Genomic DNA, 19,775 nt, shown 5'->3' with positions numbered 1-19,775 from the left:
GTGCATTTACGTCAAACCGAACAACATTTTCTTTTTCTTTCTCTGCCGAGAATATATTAATTGTCGCAAAATAATTGGTAGTAAAATGCGAGTAAGAAACCTATTTTATTACATGTTTCAGCGTGTACGGTGTTTCATAGATATGTACATATTATTTGCAATATCGTGATGAAAATATCACACAGAATCATCAGAATCGTCGGAACTCGATTCGCTGACATCTTCTATTCTATTGGGCGGTAATCTATTTGTATTTACAAAAATATCGTCTTCTTCGCTGTCGCTGTTTTCGTCATTTTTGTTCTTTTCATCTGAACCCGATGAATCGTCGAACTCCTTTGGCCAGCAGTTCTGAGATCGGTACCACCTCTGATGCTCCTGAAAAATAAATTCCGTTTCTCCAATCGCTCCGTAATAAGTAATTTATAAGTATTTGGAGAGAGAAGCATACTCGTGTTAATATCTTGACAATCTCTGCTTTGACCTTGTCCCCCTCCGGTATCGGTTCTACCAGCACGAAATCACCCCTCTTGACCCAGATATTCCTCCTGAACTTTGTCGGCATTGACACAAGATACTGATCCCCAGTGGAGTCCTCGACTTCGTGAAGATTGTTGCCACGGGATTCGAGTATTCGCACAACAGACTGTGATTCTGTGGGAACACTCAACACGGCTACCTCCTTAACAACATGTTTGCGTTTGGTTGCTTTCGACATCCTGATCTGTAACTTTGAAGGTACCAAAAACTAACAAAAACTAAACTATTTCTTTCTTAAATCAATATAAAAATATTCACATCATTTGGCACGCGATTGATATCAGTTCGACGAGTACAACTGAAATTAGTATTTCGACCAAAGACACTTATTGTGCCCCTTTGATCCTAATCGCCTCATCATCAGAGATCTGCTCGTCTTCATTCTTATCGTGCCAGGGGCCGAACGAGCCTTCAGATTTCTTTATGGTGTCAAATATGTCTAAGCTCTCCCCTGGAGGAATATCGTATCCATTTTCCAAACCTCCAGAGTTGGAGGGCGTCTTGCAATTGTCCTTGGACTCTTTGCGCAGAACCGTGTCCACCTCCACCGAGGTGAAAAATGCCACCGACATTGGAAGATCCTTCATGCCCACTTTTGAAGCGCAGAAACATCTAGTCAGAAGATTGGTAACGTGCATGGCAAGAGCTGCATTGTATTTATACTGTGATGGGACGAGGTATCTGACCTCGTCGTGAAAGGACAAGCAGAACCTTATGTTGTCCTTCATTAGCCACTTCATTGAGACCAGCATTAAGTGGAGGAAATCAACTGCACCGCTTTGAACCACCCAATTCACTTTCGTGGGCAGACCGCTGCTGTTGATGTCCATCTCCAAGGCTTTGGTTAGCCTAGAGTTCAAGAAAGGGGTAACAGGATGAGGACTCTCAGCGATCTCCTCCAGCCTATTGAACATGGCTGACTCTGAACCACCTACCCATTTGCCTCTCTCAAACACCTCTGGCAATGTTTTACCAAATATCTTGGCTATCTGAAACGCGTTGTAACTGGAATAATCTACATCATCTATATCAAAGTCATGGTACTCTTTCTTCAGTCTGTAGATTCTCTTGCCTTTAGTCATAGTGAACATCCTTTTAGACTTGGATACAGCCTCGGAGGACGTCATAGATGGGTTAAACTGCTTCAGAAGTCTCTCTGCAAACTTTTGTCCTGCACCATAGATCCTAGCATAATTGATAATCTTTGCCTGGTGCCTTGATATCCCTACAGCTTTGGCTGTGACACTGTGCATGTCTGTTTCGTTCGACTTAGTGCCTATCAGGGTCATCCAACCGAAGGGTGTAGCTCCGTGAATTTTTTTATAATAAGCATCTCCTAACAAGGATGAGATCCACAATTCCTGGCTGTCTACGTCGGCTCCGACGATATTGTATCCTGGAGGTGCTTGTATCATGGCTCTCAACTCGGAGCCAATACGTTCCTCGTGAGCATTGGAAGCAGTCATCCAAGTGGATTCAACTGCTCGCCTTGTTAACGTCCCTGTTACGATTACCAGTGGTACAATTGCCCCATAGCGAAACGACTTTCCAATATCCTGGACGGTATATGGTAAATGAGAGTTGTCGAACCATATTACAAATTGTGACATTATCCTGTCTCTGTTATTCCTCCAGTAGGAGAGCATTTTAGTTATCCTCAATATCTCTGCCGCACTGCTATCCGATCCAGCAAGTACATTTTCGGAAAACTTGTTTAAAAAATCTTTCGCCATAGGATTGCCCACATTGTTGTCTGCTCCGTCCTTGTGTGGCAACTTGAGAAAATAGCAACAGCCATCTATGACTACGTCGCACCAAACTGCGCTACCTTTGTAGACTTTGCTAATATCAACGTCTTGTTCATTCTTTTTCTTATTCTTCTTCTTGTACGAATAATCTGGCTTGTGTAAAGTGTCTTCTACATCTTTGTCGAGGGTCATCATTATATAATCTAGTTCCTCAGTGGAATATTCTGAAACTCTTGAAGAACACTGGGTCAATAGCTGCTTTATGGGTATCTTAGTTTCTACATCTGTGCCGTCCTTAAAAGGTACCAAGATTCCCCAGCCTTTGTCTCTTATGTAGTGCAAAGGATAGTGTTCCCATGTGAGGTTCAAGAGCTTTGGAGCAATTTTCATGGAAATGCTTAAATTCTGTGGACCCGGAGCCCAGTCCTTATCACTGAGTTTGGGGCAAAGTTTCCTGTACCATGCTGGATAGCCTGGCATATGTGGCAGCCTAGCAGATAGAAGCTTTCTTGTTTCTTTTAAATAGCCAAACTCCTTCTCTAAAGGATCCTCCTCGTCTTCGTCGTCTGTAAGATACTTCTGTGCATCAGTCTTTTCGTTTTCTGTAGTCGGTGGTACATACTTCTTTTTGAGTTTTTCGTATGCTGCAGAAGATTTTAATTTCATCTTATTAGTGCTCCAGTCTTCGTCCCACATCCATAGATCTTCTTTATACTTTTCATTATGCATAAGATGACACACAGCGTTGGCTCTCTGAGCCAAAATAAATTTAGTTTCATAATTTAAGTCTTCGAATGTTGACTCTGACTCATCTATGTATTTCTGCCAATTTGAATTTGTGGGCAAGTATGCTGTTCCAAGCTCCAGCATTCCTGCCAAAGTAACAGGATGGGGAAATCTTTCCTGGAAAATAGGAAATAAAATCCGTAACACGTTATATGTCGCAAGCACATCATTTGCACAATAGGTCATCAAAGAATTGAAATCTGTTTTTACATCCCTCAGAGTCCCTTCCATAAATACTTTTCTGATCTCCTTATCTATTTCATATCCGCAGTAAAATTTATGGACCTCTGCTAGGCTGTTTAAACAGGTTTGCATCTGCAAATTCAACTTCTCACTGGTGTTTCTCGTCCCATTTAAAATTCCTCTTTGATAGCTACTAACTCCACCAACAGATATATGTAGCGACATCGTGTCAACAAATCTTAATCCTGTGGAATTTAGCCAAAACTGTTCTTTGATCTTGCTCCTATCAAACGATACATTATGACCTACTAAAATTTTTGGTTTCTTGTGGTAGCTATTTAATCTCTCTCCGAGTTCTGTGGATTTGCTTTCTATTGGTATCAATTGGTCCATAGTGAACTGCTGCCCCTTGAACTGTGTACTTACACCATCCATTAAAGACTTTGATACCCATCCGTACCATGCTTTATTAGTTACCGCAGTGGCAATTATTGGTAGAGGGCCTTCTTTCATACAAACTTCTGTATCAAAAATCATACCATCCTCTAATGGATAGTCTACAGATTCTGCTCCATTAACTGTATACCTGACCCAGCCTTCTTTCAATATCCATCGATCTGGCATTTTAGGAATATCTTTCATAATATCTTTAATAATTGTTAAATAAGGTTTAACTTGGGCTTCACCAATATTATAAAAATGTTGCTCTATGTCATTACCTTCCAAAGGAGGTAATTTAAGATTTACATTTGGATATCTAGTTGCATCTTCAGTTTTTATTCCATACGAATTTAAATCATTTTTTATAGAATTCTTTTCATCAGTGGATATTTCTTGCGTAGAAAAATTCTTAAATATTTGTTCATGTAACGGTTTTGAAAGCATTTGCATATTAATCGCATTGATTCTTATGTTGTCATCCAGAACTTCCACATTTTTGTTGTTATTTTCTTCTTTGTAGGCACTTGTCCGAGAGGTTAGGTTTTTTGGACTTTCTTTCACCCTATGCCACTTCCCATCTCGAAAAATTTTCTTCACAACATATTTCCATTCAGTGACTTTAGTATACTTCGTGACGGCAGATTTGCAATGATTAGTAACACTTTTCATTTCCAAGTTACTGTTTACAACTCTGTTAACGATTTCATAATAAGTGGCAATGTGCTCAACACGTGACTTTATTATTTTCAGTGCATGCTACAAATTTTTTAATAATAAACCCATATTAAGTAAAATCTTACCTGCTGATTGTTAATATTAGTCAGAAAATAGTAAACGACAAATCGATAAATTTAATAAACTTAAACGAAGTTACACATGTCATACATTTTAAACTTCAGCATCGCCATGTTGAACCTTCGGAGGCGCAATTTCAAAACTTCGCACCTTGTGTGCATAAATTGATATCAAAAGACAAATACATATCCATACGTTAAATGTGACAGCATTTTCTATAAAATCTATCAATATCGGAAATACCTGTTATTAACAGAAAAAAGTATTAATTATAATATCAAAATTTATATATCATATGAACATATGATAGAATAAACGCTGTTGAATGAAATGCATCGATAAAATACACATGGGTACATTGTTATTTCAACACAGAATAAAAATAATTATTTAATATGTTTTCTAAACATCTGCATATGCATTTCTGTTAGGCAGCACAGTGATCACGACGACATCTTCGTAGCGTCTGCCAGTTTATTGTGTTCATCATGGCTTCGACGGGTTAGTGTGAATTTAATATGCATATTTGATGACTTTTTCATGAAATAATCACGGTAGAAATGTTTTGAAAGTTTTTAACGTGATCTCGTTTTTTACGATGATGATTATTCATACGGTGTACGCGTAAAAACAGTATAATTTCATTGCGGTTTCGTGCTTGTCACATTTGACATTTCTCGTCGTGTGTCGCGTGGAAACTTTTACAAGTTTCGATGAGTTTAGCAAGAATAATGGTAGAATTATTTCTTTCCGCAGAATCCTCGGCCTGCGAGACACTTGATTTAAGCGGTCAGGGACTTAAAAAACTCTCCCGTTGTCCGTCGGATGCAGATATCAGTACATTGATCTTAGACGACAATGAGCTCCAGCGTCTGGATAATCTTGATTCTTATCATAGAATTACGAAGGTAATGTATTTAAATATGACAACTTATGCATACAATTTGTTCCTGTATATTTTTACATTATGGTACAGTGTCTTGTTACATGTATCTTTCATTGACATGTTAACAGCAACACATTGTCTGATAAATAAATAATTATCCTTAGTGCTGATAGATATAAAATTTCAGCTTTCAATTGTAAGAAACCAATTATTACGGATGTATGGTGTATCAAAGTTACATAATCTTGTAACTTTGAATTTAGCAAATAATGGTATCTTAACCATAGAAGGAATAAAGGATATGATAAATTTACAAACTCTCTGCTTAGCTGGCAACAATATAAAGGTATATAATTTACACACTTTGTTTTTATGGTATCACTCTTGCAGCGAATAAGTAATATTATAAGATAATCATTATACAAGATTTCTAATAATGCATTAATTTATATAGTCTATTGAACATTTACACACAAATACCAAATTGGAACATCTAGATTTGTCTGAGAACAGTATCAGCCACATCTCAGACATTTCATATTTAAAAAATTTAAAGGTAATGTTTCTTAAATTTATTGTAATTTATTCATTCTTGTATTTATGTTAATTGGGAGTTTATTAACCATCGATGATCCTAACATTTTAGGAACTTTTCTTGCATAACAATCGCATCATAACATTGCGGCAATGTGAACGCTATTTACCTACTTCGTTAGAAACGTTTACATTGGCAAATAACAACATTACTGATTTAAATGAAATGTCACATTTAGCTAATCTAAAAAACTTGATCCATTTCTCAATTGCCAATAATCCATGTGTCAGTATGGCAGGTAATAGTATGTATCCTTTTTATTATATATGTTTTATATCTCCATCTAGATGTTAGAGATGGATTAGTAGCATACTAAAGATGTTCTTTTATATATGACATAGACAGAAAGATGTGATATTTTACTATATTCAGTATTATTTTAGAATTACTCTTTATCATAAAATATCATGCTTGTAGAAAGCTACACACAAAAAGAAAATGTTTATACTAACAGTAGACTTACAGCTATAGCTTATTCTTCTTAACAAATAGCTAATAGTGGGTTTGACTATCGTCCTTTTGTTATCAATTGGTGTATGAGCTTAATATCAATTGATGGCTATCCTGTTGATCCTATCGAAAGGTAGGTCTTTTCTTGAAGATATTATAAATACTTATAATGTAGCAGTACCAAAGGTCCAAAAGTCAAAATTGATTTTAAATTATGGTCACTCAGTTTAAAGGCAGAGTGGCTATATTCTCAGGGACGCGGTAGACAATTCCGTGTTGGTGAACATGCACTGCTTGCTCAATACTTAGCATCTGTCTGCCCTCTCTCTGGTGAATCCCTAGAAAACGAGACCGACAGGAAGCTTAGGCTGATTTTGAGTAAAGCACAACATCATCAGCAGCAATTAAATCAACAAAGCGACACTGGAAGTGTGCACAGCTTGAGTAGCGTCGGAATGAGTCCTTCTCCAGCCACTAGGCGTAGACTTAGTCATATCAGGACAAGTTCTCCTAGACGTGCCAGTGAGTCCAATTAATCCTTAAGGTTTTCTTAATTCTTCTAAATACAATCAGGAATCAAATTTCTCCATTTCTATCTGTAATCGTGGACTAGTAGTGATGTACACTTTCCAGTCGTCATGCACATTATACATGTTCTAGTTATAATGTGTTTTCTCTAGTTGCGCCAATGTTGACATACTATGAAGATAAATGCTTACAGTCACCAAAATTTTACGAAGCAAAGTACTGTGTGTGCCATTCACCTTGTAAAGGTATCCAAAGTCAGAATGAGGATATATCACATACGGCTATAACTGCGTTGCGGACATGTGTAAAAATCTGAGAACTGCATTTCTATGTTAGAAAAGCTCATGCTAAAAATAATGTTAATAATGTCTGAGAGAATACTGTTATACATTATAAACAAATTTTACCTTAGATTGATGCACATGTTTCTATCTCTCATGCCTAGTATGTAGTATGTTTTTACAATTGCTTTTTTGAGCTTATAGCGCTAATGACTTTGGAGAATGAAAGATGAAACGTTAAAATGTTATGATAATACATGCTAATTAGAAGATTTGGTTAGCAAATTATCGTTTGACGATTTGGAAATACATTTCACGTAGTTCACAATTCTTCTATTGTTTGTCTAGTCTTTAGTCAGATATCATTTGCACGCTTCTGCTAGCAAAGCTAGCCCCATCCAACATGAGCATAACAAAACACACAATACCTTATAAGATAAATTACAAACATATAAAATGCATGATACTTAACTAGGTACATCGAGAAATTCATTAAGAATACGATCTCCAGACAGAATGATAACTAGTTGCCATACTGATGCCATGGTTTCTTCATGCCATACTCTTTTAAACGAAGAACATGAAACATTAATGACACAAAGTTTGGATCCGAACATGCTATGTGGCACATTAAATAATAAGTTATCGAGTAATCCTGTTGCAAGTATTGAAGGTACATTGAGAGTGAAGAGAAAAGTATTTACCATTGTTTATAATATATAATAATAATAATAATGTTTCGTTTCCAGAAACATCTAGTCCTTTGCAGGCTGCGACAAAATTGGTGCCTGTTCCAGAATCTCTTATGAGCCCAGACTTTCGCCCACCGTCTGGTCTTTCTCGTGTGTTAGCGAAAACACCACCAAGTAAATTAACATCACCGTGCCAAATTACGATGCCCAGTAAACCCATGACCGATGGAGATGGCAAGGCCATTCCCATAATAAATACAGTAAACCCAATGGCGAAAACGAATCTCAGCGCTATAAAAGCGAATGCGCTTGTAAAAAGTAACTCTGCAACCAATTGTAATATTGGGAAACCAAGTATCGCTAAGCCTATTGTTACGAATCCTAGTAATAAATGCCCGCATAGTGTGAAAATTAATAATTATGTCCAAAGTAAAACGTTACCAGGAAGACGAAGTACAAAGAATTCACCAAATCTAGGCAGAAGCATACAAAGGCCCAAAAGCGCAAATGATAAACTTAAAAGTAGTTTAATTAAGAAAAGCGGAGATGGAGACGCAGGTAATGCTACTCAGAGTAGCGACGAGGATAGCGAAGTATGCCAAGCAAAATTGGACAGTATTCGCAACAGGGCAATCCAAAGAAGACAAGAAGATAGTAACAAAGGTGAGAAGGTTTTTCAGGATATAAAAATGATCAAGGTGTTGCAGAGTTTTTTCTCGTTATTATTTTCACCATTTTTTAAAGCAGATCAAGATGAAGCTGAAAAAGCAGCAATATGCATCCAAAGGATGTGGAGAGGCTACCATACTAGGAATCTTAATAAAAAGGCAACTAATGTTCTGAAGACTATTGAAATGATGAGGACTGTCAAATATATTGAGTAGGATTAACATTTCTTTATTCTTCATCAGTCAGTTAATTAGAATATTGTACAAAATGTTAATCTTTTAGGAAACTTTCTACCGACATGGAGGCTACTAGAACAGCTTTAGAAAGCGAGCATAAGTTACAGTTATTACAAATGCAAGCGATTAATGCATTATGGAAAAAAGTTGTTAGTCTGCAGCCTACTACTAATCGAGAGTCTGCGAATAATGAAAACGAAAACCTTGCACAAAATGTAGACGTTGTAACCAATTTAGCGCAGACATGTAATTTATTACATACTCAGGTAAAGTTCAAATTATGTAATTGCAATGTACTTATATAAATTTCGATTGAATGCATTGAATAATTATTACGAAATTGATTCATCTTCAGGTTCAACAATTACAAGATTCCATGTCAGAAATAAAACGATGCATGTCGAACATGCAAACGAAACAAAATCTGATTGATAACGCTGTCGCAACGCAAACTGAAATTTCTGCTGTTCATACACCAGCAGGCGAGGAAAACACATTTCCTTATACACGACCGCATAGACCACAGACATTGCCAATCCATCAAACGATTCATGAAGGCAATGAGAACAAAAGTTTTGCGTCTAATCTTATCGACAGTGTACTGAAGAAGGTCTCTCAGTCCACCGACACGACAGACGACGAAGTTAATACCGATATATTAAATTCTAATGAGAATCCTGAACTAATGAATTCAAACGAACACGCAGAAATGTTTAAAAGCTGTGAAGAAATTGGGGATCCTGAGTTTAAAGATGTAGCGTGTATCGACGGGACAAAAGAATACGATGTAATCGATAATACTGTCATAAATGGCGAGGTTTGCGAGGAAACCTTGTGTAAAGAGTTGCACAATTTAATCGAGACAGAAATCACGTCGGAAAATGGCCAAAATCTCGATAAAGAGGAGAGCCCTGAAGAATTTGAAATAGAACAAGCTTAATTTACAAAAGCACGCAAGAGAGAATACTCGAGAAAGTGAAGGTGCAAAGTCATGAGTTTGAAATAGAAATAATGAAAAAGAAATTACGAATTACAGCGAACCGTGTTTAACACAGAAATGAAAACGATATCTAACTAAAAAATGCTCACTGTATATAAATTACAAAATAGCTTTTATCGTATTCAGACAACAAAGTTTTATGATTTTAGTCGCATGTATTTCCTACAGTTTATAATCAAGAAGGATGTGATACTTTACTCGGAAGTTCAAAAACTTTTCGAGATAAACAATTAAAAACTGAACAAGTACTAGTCGCATAATTTTAAAAAGTCACGTCGCTAAACAATTTTATCATGTAACGTCGTACATCGTGGTCATTGAAGCAATTTTGAAAAATTTTCCGTCCACATATCTGGCTCCTGAAAATTTCATCGATGTACAAAGTGTGTATGAATAACGTTGTGTATCGTAAACGAAAAACTTTGCCCCTTCTTAAAATTACAAAAAATGTTATTGTACAGGATGAACTACGCGCTTGGCATCATACATTCCCATGTCGTTCGTCAGTTTCCAGATCGAAATAGCTGTAGAGTCATAGAAGTGAATTTTGATATATAAATGCATTCCTTGTAAGTGGCAGAAGAATTTTCGGTTTTGTTAAGACGTTGCCTGAATAACATTTATATAGGTAATTATTCTATTTATTTTCTTATTTATTTATTTACTATTTCTTTAAGAGATGCGAGATCTAGAGAAAAATGATAGTGCTGGAGATGGTAGTTAGTAACAGAGTCATTTTTAATCTAGTCACTGCAATAACTCCTATGCTTGTAACTGCTGTAGATAATTAACTAAAACTTGTTACATAGGTATACAGTGTTATTAAAACAAAGAAACAGAATACCTTTCAACGAAAACAGATAATTAAATTGTTGAAAAGAAGCGTGAGTTTTTAATTATAACGAAAGAAGATTGCATTTAGCAACCTTTCATATGTGCGTGAACTTTACACATCTGTTTTTTATTTACAGTATTTAGATATAAAAAGAACTCACGTTCTAGGATTACTACTATAACGCAACAAACTACGTGTGAGCTCCTACTAAAATAATACCATAGCATTTATTTTGTGTGACATATTTTTGTCATGTGTCGCATACAACATTTTAACACTTTGACTTGTTAAAAACTTGATATAAGTGTTCAATAAATGAGTTGCATACACAGAATATTGGGTTAAAATTTGTTTCAAGATTTTGTTTCTCTTTTTTTTTTAGTATTAGTTTTCATTATTTGTAAATAATGTTTTAATACAGTCAGAAGAACTATGAATCTCGTGTACGAATTATGAGGAAGAATATCAATTGTTCCCACTATAAATAGATCTAATTGATCAAATTATTAGAAAGTAATTACTGCAAATACCTGAGCAATATATTTATCATTATGTGGTATACGCAATATTACAAATTTGTTTACATAAGAAAATACATGTTTCCACATCGATTTTTTAATTTTACATTTTAATCAATTTTCCATAACAAAATATCAACATTAAATGATATATTAAAACATATATCATGTACGACAAGTTTACAAAATACGTTAAATATTATTTATAATTTATATAAAAGTAGTTATTATATATTCATTACTTTTAATTTAAAATATATATTTTAAATTAAAAGTATATATATATATATAAGATTATCATATATTTACAAATCTTTTAGAAAATACTTTGGTTCTATTTGAACATTCTTTGACACGATGCTTTTTCAAGCACTAAGTACGAATCCATAACTTTTTTAACTTTCTCCATTTCCATTAAAATATCTTTATTATTAGGTGAGCCTTGCAGTGCTTGTTTTAATTCTCTTAAGCCATAATCATACTCATTTAACCCCATATATGCTTGACTTTTACGAAATAATGCTTTACTATTGTTCTTATCCATTTGCAGAACCTGTGCAAAAGATCAATGTTAAGAAACAATACAGTTACATTCTGAATATTCTGCAAACCCTTACATCTGTACATAGCTTCAATGCTTCACGGTATTTCTTTTTCTTTAATTTAACAGCTGCTAGATTAAGTAGTATGACTATTTTAATATTTGTCATTAACTCATCAGAAGAATTTGATGTGTCCACAGTTTTAGTCATCCACTTGTAGTAACGTAATGCTTTTTTATATTTTCTACCTGCGTCTACATAATTTTTTTTTGAAAAGTAATAATTTCCCGAATCTTTTATTTTTTGAATAACCTCCATAACATACTTGTGCTGTAAATGTATGACCATTGTCAGAAAAGTTTTTTCTATATGATAAATTTTCTTTGAACATGATACTTGCATCAGATTCTTTCGATTTTATAGCATAATCCCAATCGTCTGGCCACGGTGAGAAAACATCCTCTGTACCATCATTCTCCTCTAAACCCCAATCTTGGCCTGGCTTTATTTCGCCGCAGTCAATTATACAGATTTTCTAAAATTGAAATGTATCCAAATTACTAAGATACTCTAAATTAAAAAAAAAAAGAAAAATTTAATTTCTTTACCTCGGTTGGTACATCCTTTATTGTAGCGACATGAGATACTTCGTGTACAACACCCATGCCTTTTACAACTTTTCCAAAAACTACATTGGTATTGTCTAAGTGTATACTAGGCGAAATTGTAATGATAAATTGAGAGCTATTGCTATTTGAAACACCTTTGTTTACCATACTTAACAATCCCGCAGAAGAATGGGAGAGCGTAAAATTCTCATCCTCAAATAGTTTTCCATATATGCTTTCTCCGCTTGTTCCATTGAAATTTATTATATCTCCACCTTGGATTATAAACTGTGGTAATACTAAGCACACAAATATTGTATCATGAAGTATATTATCTTTTATATTACCTTCATCAAATATTACTTCAATTTGTTATACCTTTATGGAATATTGATCCTTTGTAATGTAATTTCTTCCCATAAATTCCTGTACCTTTCTCTCCGGTGCACAGGGCACGGAAGTTTTCTGCTGTCCTTGGTACAACATCCTTATACAGCTCTATCACTATTCTTCCAACTACATTATAATAGTGTTTACATGACCAATAGTATTCAAGAAAATAAATTTCTTGTTAATAGTTATAAAAAGACAGTACAAGGTTTTGACAATAGATGAGTTCTACTGCTAAATGATTTTTAACCCTATGTTATGATTTACCTTTCTCGGATTCGATAGCTATATCCAAGAAAACAATTGGATTGTCTTTATTTGTAACAGCTTGATTCTGTAGTGAATCTTCCATCTTTTATTTAATACGTATATCCATCTATGAAATTGTTTTTGAAAATTGTTTGCCTGCTTAACTACTGTAGTGAATCATTAATGTGGTGCTGCCCTCTAATAAGTATGGAATAGTGTGTATTGTACTATGTGTATTCGAGTGACTTTACAAATCATTCATGCCTAACGTAACAATTTTAACACCGTCGAACACCAATTTTACATTTCTTCTCAATACTATTTACGTATATTTAAATGTTTACAATGATATAAAAATGCTGCTGTTGAACTCGCAAAAGTCTACATCATTATACTTTAAATAATACGCATGAAACATTCGTACAACTTTTCTGGTAGAAGCAAAAAAATTCTTAAAGCTAAAAATCTTAGATGCATTTTAAGTTGAAATACAAAAATAGTTTTTTTAAAATGTTTATCATCAATAATTGCATAAAGTAAAAAAGGAGAGAAGGTCCCACCGAGATTTGAACTCGGATCGCTGGATTCAGAGTCCAGAGTGCTAACCATTACACCATGGAACCTTTCAAGGAAATGTTCTACTGATTTAGTATTCAGAGTAAAAAATTTACAACACAAAATAATATAATAACATTGTATGAATCATTAACAACTTTTGATTATTTACTTGTAAAATTTCATGGTGTGTACTTAAATTAATAATGGCAGGAATAATATATTAACACGGGTATAGATAAAAACGTAGGACATACTAATGTTTTTGTATTGTTGTAATAAGTATATAACAATGAAGATTTGATATTATAACATATAATGTATATCGCTTTGCATTACTTTCTTAAATACATTTATATGTGTTTGTACATATACACATATATACATACACATACATATATATATATAGATATATGTATATATTTTGTATGATTAACTTATACCTTTAAATTCAATAAGAATTTCCTCTTTATCGTAATATACAAACAAGCGATTCGGATTATCAATACACAGATCATGTATAATCAAAATTCTAAAAGCTTATCTAACGCTAGAGTGTATTACACAATATCACTATTAGAACTTTTACACTTTGATACCTGTCTGGAAATAGTGTTTATACGCTTTATTTTTTCTTTAAATAAATTTTTGTACTCGTAACATCAATTTTATAAGTAATGAACTTACATAGGTGTATCATATGTAAAGAAGCAATTCAAGTTTAATTCAAACAATGGACAAATTAACAATAGTCCTTATCAAAAGATCGTCGACACTATTTGAGCAATAAAAATTTACATTTTAATGCGTTTACATGATGATAACACATAAAATCGTGTGCAAAAATTATTTTCATGTTCGTTATTTTCCTCTGCCTCGTTTATTTCGTTTTACATTTAAGTGAATTTGGCAAATAGTTTAATTTCAATAACTTCCTTTTCTAGTAATGGAATAATATGTAGCCAATACAAAGTATTATTTTTGAAGAGTGTGGTTATATATTGTACAAATACAACCCCAAATAGAAATACTGTTTCTTCTAAAGCCAAGTTAGATAAAGGTGCAGCTTTAATGGCTTAATAAAAAAAGAGTAAACGTTCCTGAGCACTTCCAGGCAACAGTCTCCAACCACGTTTTATGTTTAAATATTGCACAATTGCTCGTGCACAAATCAGTACTCCTGTAATTCAAATACATTCTATTAGTTTCATACGACCAATGCTGTATGTGTTATCATTAGCATTATACAAAAAGATACAAACCAAATCCCATTATCAACCACCACAGCCATGAATTTTCATGAGAGGCAAGGTCAGTGGAATGTTTCACGATCAATGTCCATTTTGTCAATGATAAGCCAAAACCAGACAGTGCTCCATATCGAGATGCAATTGTGTGACAGAAGCACATCAAAAGCAAAAATCCGATCCAATTGAATAAAAATGCAACTGTAACAGATATGGAACAATGTATTGAAGGCAATAACTTGTACGGTAAATGCGAATTGTAACTTACCCAAAAATGCTGTAAAGAACATAAAATCAGTACCAAGCAATCCACTTTCTGGATCTCCTTCTGCAGCTTCGGTGTCTATAGCAAGGATTGTTAATGGTTGCTGTGGTGCTCTAATATTCCCAGGCTATGAAAAGAGCATAAAACAAATAATTTTATGTTAATAGATTCTATCGACAGATGCGACCATATTAAAGTACCATGTGTATTTGAGGATGGGGTTCTCCCTGTAAAGTTTTTTCACGTTGTACTTCCTCGTAACTGGGCAATTTGGTAGCTACTTCATAAGGAGGAGGAGCTGAAAAATCTGCTTTGGGCGGTGGTATTTCTTCCCCGTCAGCCTAGAAATAACAATTAATAAGTATCCATGTATTCTACAGTGCTTTACAAAAATGAATCATACCATTCTACATTCAAGTGAAGTTTGTGCTGCAGCAATGTTTCCTGAGTGACTCATTATGTCATTCTGCATAACAGGTAATGAAACAGTTAAAGTAGGTATCTCATTTGGACACGACGGTTCCCCGTTGGAATCATTGTTTGTCTGTGGCGGCTGAAATATAATGGCAAATACTTGTTTTGACAATGAATCAGTAACATCAATCTCTGAAACTACTTGGTAAGAATGTGCTTCATCTAGATCTACCAGAAGTTCTACATCATGGTTATACAATGCTCAGGTGATTAAAACAATATAATGAAGTGTAACAATGTTTTATTCAATTTCTCGTATAAGATCGCATTTAAATGAACAATTGATAATCAATTGGAACAATGTCTTTTGGAGTCTTGTTTGTGAATGCATGTGCACGATTTACGTCATATTGTATGATAATATCATTTTGTACGTGTACAGTACGTTTATCAAACAAAAGATGCTCCTGGCAGTCGACAACGGATTGTAAACCAATCAGTAGTCTTCAAAATATTAGATACGAAAATTATATGTCGTGATCGGTGCTGTTTGTGGGACATACCATATTGTAACGAATATTATTATCCATTCTTCACACAAAATACTGTGAAAACTACTGTGGAAAATGCTGTTTTTATACGTAACGTTGCTCTCTAAGCCAGCAAAAGTTCTTACAATCGATGGCTGACAGCTGGCTAGGCTGTACCGTCGTGGAGGTAGTCCTCGTCACAATGTCACGTCTATTATTTTTATTGCTTGTTGCAAGCGATACATATTTATAATTAACAAACAACAATAGGCTCCCAACAATACATTAAATGCTATATTTTCCGTGTAATAATTTATATATTTAAATTAAATTTGATGTAATAGATACAAAGATTGAACTGCAAGATGAACGCCTATTGGCTATCAGCGATTCATCGTTGTAAACCAGGTCGTAGGACGGGAGTTTAACGAACCGGAATCTTCCTGTGCCGGAAATACAAGATTCCGAATTACCGATTATTCGATATCACAACTTTTATAAGATATGTCGCGCTTTATTCGATTAACAAACGCACATATATATTTAAGAGCGTTGCTTTTCAGAATAAAAATGTAAACGATGAAAAGGGACGCTCGCTTGAGTCACGTGCTTTGGTGGGGGTAATTTGGATCACGTCGTCATGCACAAACGACGCTCTACTAGTCAGTCAGTCGCTTGCCGATCGTGACACGAGTCAGAGAGTTTTGTAATGTCGGAGGTATTCAAACTGGGTGATTTAGTATGGTGCGTACCTGCAATGTGTTGATTATTGAATGCTTCTGATAGAAGTAGTGTGACCGATATGCCAGTGATTACTAATCGATGTCTTTATGGATTTCAGGGCGAAGATGAAGGGATTTTCGCCTTGGCCTGGCCGGGTAAGTACGAGTTGACTGCTAACGGTTCCGCGTTAACTACACTTTGCTTGACTGTACGCGCCACGAAGTCAAACGCGGCCATCATATTTGGCGGGAACGTGTTCCGCATAGATTCCTAGCTTCTTTTTCGAATTCCACGTTCCTTAATCGTGAACGAATCCGTAATTTACTCTTATCAACACCACTGTTAGCCCGCATTGCATATCTCCCGCCACACCCGACCTTCGAATTCAAATTGGCGCGCAGGCTACGAAAATATAACCTAAATTACGTTCCGCGATTTCATAACTTTTGCCACGATGTTCCGAAATGGAGTAAAACTTTTATGTTTACATTATGTATTTTTAAATTCGAAATACCTTCTTTATTTCTCTTTGAGAAACGAACAAGTAGCAATTTCGGAGTCGTTTTCGAATTAATAAACTAAGTAGACGTTGAAGATAATTCGCGCGGTAACTACGATTTGCTTTCTACGCGAATAAGTACGGATCGAATGTTTTTATGTAATTATCATGATCTGTCTGCTAGATTTCTTTTCTTAATAGAATGATTAACGCGATAACAGAAACCGGAAACATCAAATGTTCGAATTAATATATGGAGTTTTATTTTATAAAAGTTATATTTGTACCTTTTGAAATAGAGAAACACCAAAGTGTTTTTAAAATGGAGTACATATAATATAGGATGTTTATTTGTAAAAAATATGATCGTTATACATTTATTTTTTAAATGTATTGCTGTTTTTTCACATTACTTTTTCTTTTATTGAAAAAGTATATTCAGAAATAAAATATATTAACTTCCTCATGACATCTTAAGGTGTCAAATCCTTCAAAGGACTTAAAGAAACCAACGAATACTAAGAAGGGGCCAGTTCAATGTATATTCTTCTTTGGAACAAATAATTAGTAAGTTTGAATAATGTATTTCAGCTTACACGTTTATTGCTACTTAAACTTACTGTAATATTTCTTATAGCGCATGGATAGAGGAATCCAATATAAAACCATATCTTGAATACAAAGAGACTCTTATAAAATCTAGTAAAGCTGGTGCATTTAAAGATGCAGTAGAGGCAATAGAAGAGTTTATTGCCAATGGAGAGGTAAGTTATTTAACGATAAACATATAATAGATTTTGTATATGTTTACCTAACTATTATGAAAGATCAGATTTGGAAATAAAATTCTCACAATTCATACTTCTTTTTACTTATAACATAAAATACAAATAAATTGCTAAGCTCATGATTTCTAAATAAAATAAATTTTACTATGTAGCAATGTTATTTGCTTCAGGTGTTTGAGGATGGCTTAGATCCTGACTCCTTATTTGACAGACTTAAAGAAGAGAGTATGTCTAAGGAGAAGAGCGTAGTAAAGACTCCTAAGCCTCGTAAGGTTAGGTTCATATTATAAATCACAATTTGTTATCATTGTTGTTTACATTAGAAAACCAGCTCAATTGTACATACCTTCGTATATAATACAAAATAAATATGAAATTGTTGATTCAGGAAACACCAAAAACAAAAAGACTGGACACCAGTACAAGTGATGCTCGCCGTCCAGCTAAAAAGCAGCGTAGAGAATCGAATACAAGTAACAGTAATAGAGTAGGCAGCATCAGTCCTGCAATGAACCATTCAACATCACTTAGAAAATCAGGATCAACACTCCTTAATAGGCCTGCAAATATTGCCAGACCTGTAAGTACATTTTACATATTATTATTATTTTCTATTCGTAATGTAAAAAATAAAGTAACACCGTTTAAATTACCAGCTACAAAATATTTTTTGTTATTGTCGTTTTTTTTCTGCCCAGAGTTAACTTGATTCCTATTACAACGTTTGTTTATGAATAAAATTCTTTTGAACATTTGTCTTGAATCATCAAATAAATAGGAGATTACTTAGTAGATATCTTTTCTAATATTACATTTTTTTTATCTCAACTTGGAGTATGTTCTGATTGGTATCATATGCATGAACATAGCTACAGATCTTATGGATATGATTGACTGAATAAAATATTTATCATGCCCTTTAGTATTTGTGGAAATATACGTCCAAACATTCCACTTGGTTGTTTACAAAAATTACATAAATTAAATTCAATTAATTTCATTATAAAAAAATATGTGGAATGGAATTAATTTCACACAATTTTTTTTTACAATTAATACAGTTTAAGAGTATTAAATTTCTATTGCAAATATTCGTTCATACATGTTGATCTTATTTCTATGTACGATTAATATATTGAATACTTAATTTTTGAGACTCTTCCATAAAAATAATATGAAAGGTACACAATTATAAAGTTCCTATCCTATTAAAAGAAATTGCATCTTTTTCTGTGTTGTATAACGTACACAAAACATACGATCGTTCTTTTATTTTTTTCACGTACATTTTATTTCATTGCTGTTAATGTCGCGTGTTTCTTAATTCATGATTGATCAAATTTAAAACAAAATCGGTCAGATTTTTCAGAGAATGTATTGTTAATATCTTGCAACCTTGCACGGCAGGTGACACCGCCTTTAGATGTGGAAACGTTGTCGCAAACCCTTAAAGAGAAAAACATCCTTCCGTCGACCTTGAAATTTGGGTTCCTTGGTTTGGGTATCATGGGTAGCGGCATCGTAAAAAACCTGATCAACAGTGGGCACAGCGTAATTGTGTGGAATCGGACGCAAGAGAAGGTATGTACGACACTTTTGTTTATTACTTAATACAACGATTAATAATAATTGTATGCGACTGCAATATGCGAATAGTGTATCATAGAGAACACTGTCGTCCATTCATATTTTACTCAGGAGACAAGATTTATACTATCACATGCCAGTAACATCATTTGGTTGCCATATTATTCTCCTCTGACATAGTTACAGTCTACATCC

The 19,775-nt window shown here is 34.3% G+C and overlaps 6 protein-coding genes and 1 non-coding gene across 20 annotated transcripts in view; 2 read left to right on the top strand and 5 right to left on the bottom strand.

The window, feature by feature from the left end:
• Nucleotides 1-86: 86 nt before the first annotated feature.
• LOC117224979 (putative RNA-binding protein EIF1AD) lies at nt 87-722 on the bottom strand. Its single transcript, XM_033478237.2, has 2 exons — nt 452-722; nt 87-378 (listed from the first exon to the last, which is right to left on the bottom strand). The coding sequence occupies exons 1-2, from the start codon at nt 716-718 to the stop codon at nt 178-180; spliced, it is 468 nt and encodes a 155-aa protein (XP_033334128.2). The 5' UTR covers nt 719-722; the 3' UTR covers nt 87-177.
• On the bottom strand, nt 676-4,639 carry tam (DNA polymerase gamma, catalytic subunit tam). 4 transcript variants are annotated; one of them, XR_013032980.1, is made up of 3 exons: nt 4,499-4,639; nt 799-4,389; nt 676-748 (listed from the first exon to the last, which is right to left on the bottom strand). XR_013032980.1 is itself a non-coding variant. In XM_076520203.1 (2 exons), exon 2 carries the CDS (start codon nt 4,365-4,367, stop codon nt 867-869), a length of 3,501 nt encoding a protein of 1,166 aa, XP_076376318.1. In that variant the 5' UTR covers nt 4,368-4,389; nt 4,499-4,639; the 3' UTR covers nt 676-866. The 4 variants fall into 4 exon arrangements, 1 of the variants encoding a protein (XP_076376318.1); XR_013032979.1 differs by having other exon boundaries at nt 676-730; XR_013032981.1 differs by having other exon boundaries at nt 676-724.
• Nucleotides 4,640-4,713: 74 nt separating this feature from the next.
• Nucleotides 4,714-10,999, top strand: Cep97 (centrosomal protein 97kDa). 10 transcript variants are annotated; one of them, XR_004491384.2, is made up of 16 exons: nt 4,714-4,846; nt 4,925-4,994; nt 5,250-5,401; nt 5,567-5,725; nt 5,834-5,935; nt 6,026-6,222; nt 6,474-6,557; nt 6,651-6,946; nt 7,105-7,197; nt 7,709-7,906; nt 7,983-8,588; nt 8,673-8,805; nt 8,877-9,096; nt 9,186-10,458; nt 10,640-10,714; nt 10,802-10,999. XR_004491384.2 is itself a non-coding variant. In XM_033478229.2 (14 exons), the coding sequence occupies exons 2-14, from the start codon at nt 4,982-4,984 to the stop codon at nt 9,768-9,770; spliced, it is 2,802 nt and encodes a 933-aa protein (XP_033334120.1). In that variant the 5' UTR covers nt 4,714-4,846; nt 4,925-4,981; the 3' UTR covers nt 9,771-10,999. The 10 variants fall into 10 exon arrangements, 6 of the variants coding, with proteins under 6 accessions (XP_033334120.1, XP_033334119.1, XP_033334123.1 ...); XR_004491382.2 differs by having other exon boundaries at nt 9,186-10,213; nt 10,292-10,999; XR_004491381.2 differs by having other exon boundaries at nt 10,640-10,999.
• On the bottom strand, nt 10,868-13,235 carry Cyp40 (Cyclophilin 40). Its single transcript, XM_076520206.1, has 6 exons — nt 12,991-13,235; nt 12,712-12,849; nt 12,334-12,632; nt 12,126-12,260; nt 11,801-12,055; nt 10,868-11,736 (listed from the first exon to the last, which is right to left on the bottom strand). The coding sequence occupies exons 1-6, from the start codon at nt 13,073-13,075 to the stop codon at nt 11,518-11,520; spliced, it is 1,131 nt and encodes a 376-aa protein (XP_076376321.1). The 5' UTR covers nt 13,076-13,235; the 3' UTR covers nt 10,868-11,517.
• A 288-nt stretch (nt 13,236-13,523) lies between these two features.
• TRNAQ-CUG (transfer RNA glutamine (anticodon CUG)) lies at nt 13,524-13,595 on the bottom strand. Its single transcript has one exon. It is a non-coding gene; the product is annotated as a tRNA-Gln (tRNA).
• Nucleotides 13,596-13,762: 167 nt separating this feature from the next.
• Nucleotides 13,763-16,177, bottom strand: Ndfip (Nedd4 family interacting protein). The gene is made up of 6 exons (XM_033478336.2): nt 16,017-16,177; nt 15,443-15,592; nt 15,240-15,380; nt 15,043-15,166; nt 14,790-14,975; nt 13,763-14,707 (listed from the first exon to the last, which is right to left on the bottom strand). Exons 1-6 carry the CDS (start codon nt 16,041-16,043, stop codon nt 14,604-14,606), a joined length of 732 nt encoding a protein of 243 aa, XP_033334227.1. The 5' UTR covers nt 16,044-16,177; the 3' UTR covers nt 13,763-14,603.
• Nucleotides 16,178-16,585: 408 nt separating this feature from the next.
• Ndf (Nucleosome-destabilizing factor) overlaps nt 16,586-19,775 on the top strand; it is a 56,487-nt gene continuing 53,297 nt past the window's right edge. Inside the window, exons 1-7 of one of the 2 annotated variants that reach the window (XM_033478334.2) lie at nt 16,587-16,727; nt 16,825-16,861; nt 17,684-17,772; nt 17,843-17,969; nt 18,164-18,265; nt 18,382-18,573; nt 19,401-19,574. In XM_033478334.2, coding sequence (XP_033334225.1) covers nt 16,693-16,727; nt 16,825-16,861; nt 17,684-17,772; nt 17,843-17,969; nt 18,164-18,265; nt 18,382-18,573; nt 19,401-19,574 — 756 coding nt within the window. In that variant the 5' untranslated portion in view covers nt 16,587-16,692. Of the gene's footprint in view, nt 16,728-16,824; nt 16,862-17,683; nt 17,773-17,842; nt 17,970-18,163; nt 18,266-18,381; nt 18,574-19,400; nt 19,575-19,775 lie in introns of both variants that reach the window. The other variant, XM_076520205.1, reaches the window with a different exon arrangement.

The sequence above is a fragment of the Megalopta genalis genome, chromosome 3 (assembly GCF_051020955.1).
Source record: "Megalopta genalis isolate 19385.01 chromosome 3, iyMegGena1_principal, whole genome shotgun sequence".
NCBI lineage: Eukaryota > Metazoa > Arthropoda > Insecta > Hymenoptera > Halictidae > Megalopta > Megalopta genalis.
Note: the sequence above shows the minus strand (reverse complement) of the source record. Positions and strands in the feature narration are given on the sequence as shown.

Excerpts from the sequence above, each read along its gene's own strand:
- LOC117224979 (XM_033478237.2), bottom strand. The coding sequence starts at position 718 with ATGTCGAAAGCAACCAAACGCAAACATGTTGTTAAGGAGGTAGCCGTG. Across the intron at positions 379-451 it reads TTGTCAAGATATTAACACGA|GAGCATCAGAGGTGGTACCG; the intron begins GTATGCTTCTCT and ends TTTATTTTTCAG.
- tam (XM_076520203.1), bottom strand. The coding sequence starts at position 4,367 with ATGAAAAGTGTTACTAATCATTGCAAATCTGCCGTCACGAAGTATACT.
- Cep97 (XM_033478228.2), top strand. Across the intron at positions 5,726-5,833 it reads TAGCTGGCAACAATATAAAG|TCTATTGAACATTTACACAC; the intron begins GTATATAATTTA and ends TAATTTATATAG. Across the intron at positions 8,589-8,672 it reads ACAAGAAGATAGTAACAAAG|ATCAAGATGAAGCTGAAAAA; the intron begins GTGAGAAGGTTT and ends TTTTTAAAGCAG.
- Cyp40 (XM_076520206.1), bottom strand. The coding sequence starts at position 13,075 with ATGGAAGATTCACTACAGAATCAAGCTGTTACAAATAAAGACAATCCA. Across the intron at positions 12,633-12,711 it reads AGGATCAATATTCCATAAAG|TATTACCACAGTTTATAATC; the intron begins GTATAACAAATT and ends TTGTGTGCTTAG. Across the intron at positions 12,261-12,333 it reads TAAAGGATGTACCAACCGAG|AAAATCTGTATAATTGACTG; the intron begins GTAAAGAAATTA and ends TTTCAATTTTAG.
- Ndfip (XM_033478336.2), bottom strand. The coding sequence starts at position 16,043 with ATGGATAATAATATTCGTTACAATATG. Across the intron at positions 15,381-15,442 it reads CTTCACTTGAATGTAGAATG|GCTGACGGGGAAGAAATACC; the intron begins GTATGATTCATT and ends TGTTATTTCTAG. Across the intron at positions 15,167-15,239 it reads CCCATCCTCAAATACACATG|CCTGGGAATATTAGAGCACC; the intron begins GTACTTTAATAT and ends CTCTTTTCATAG.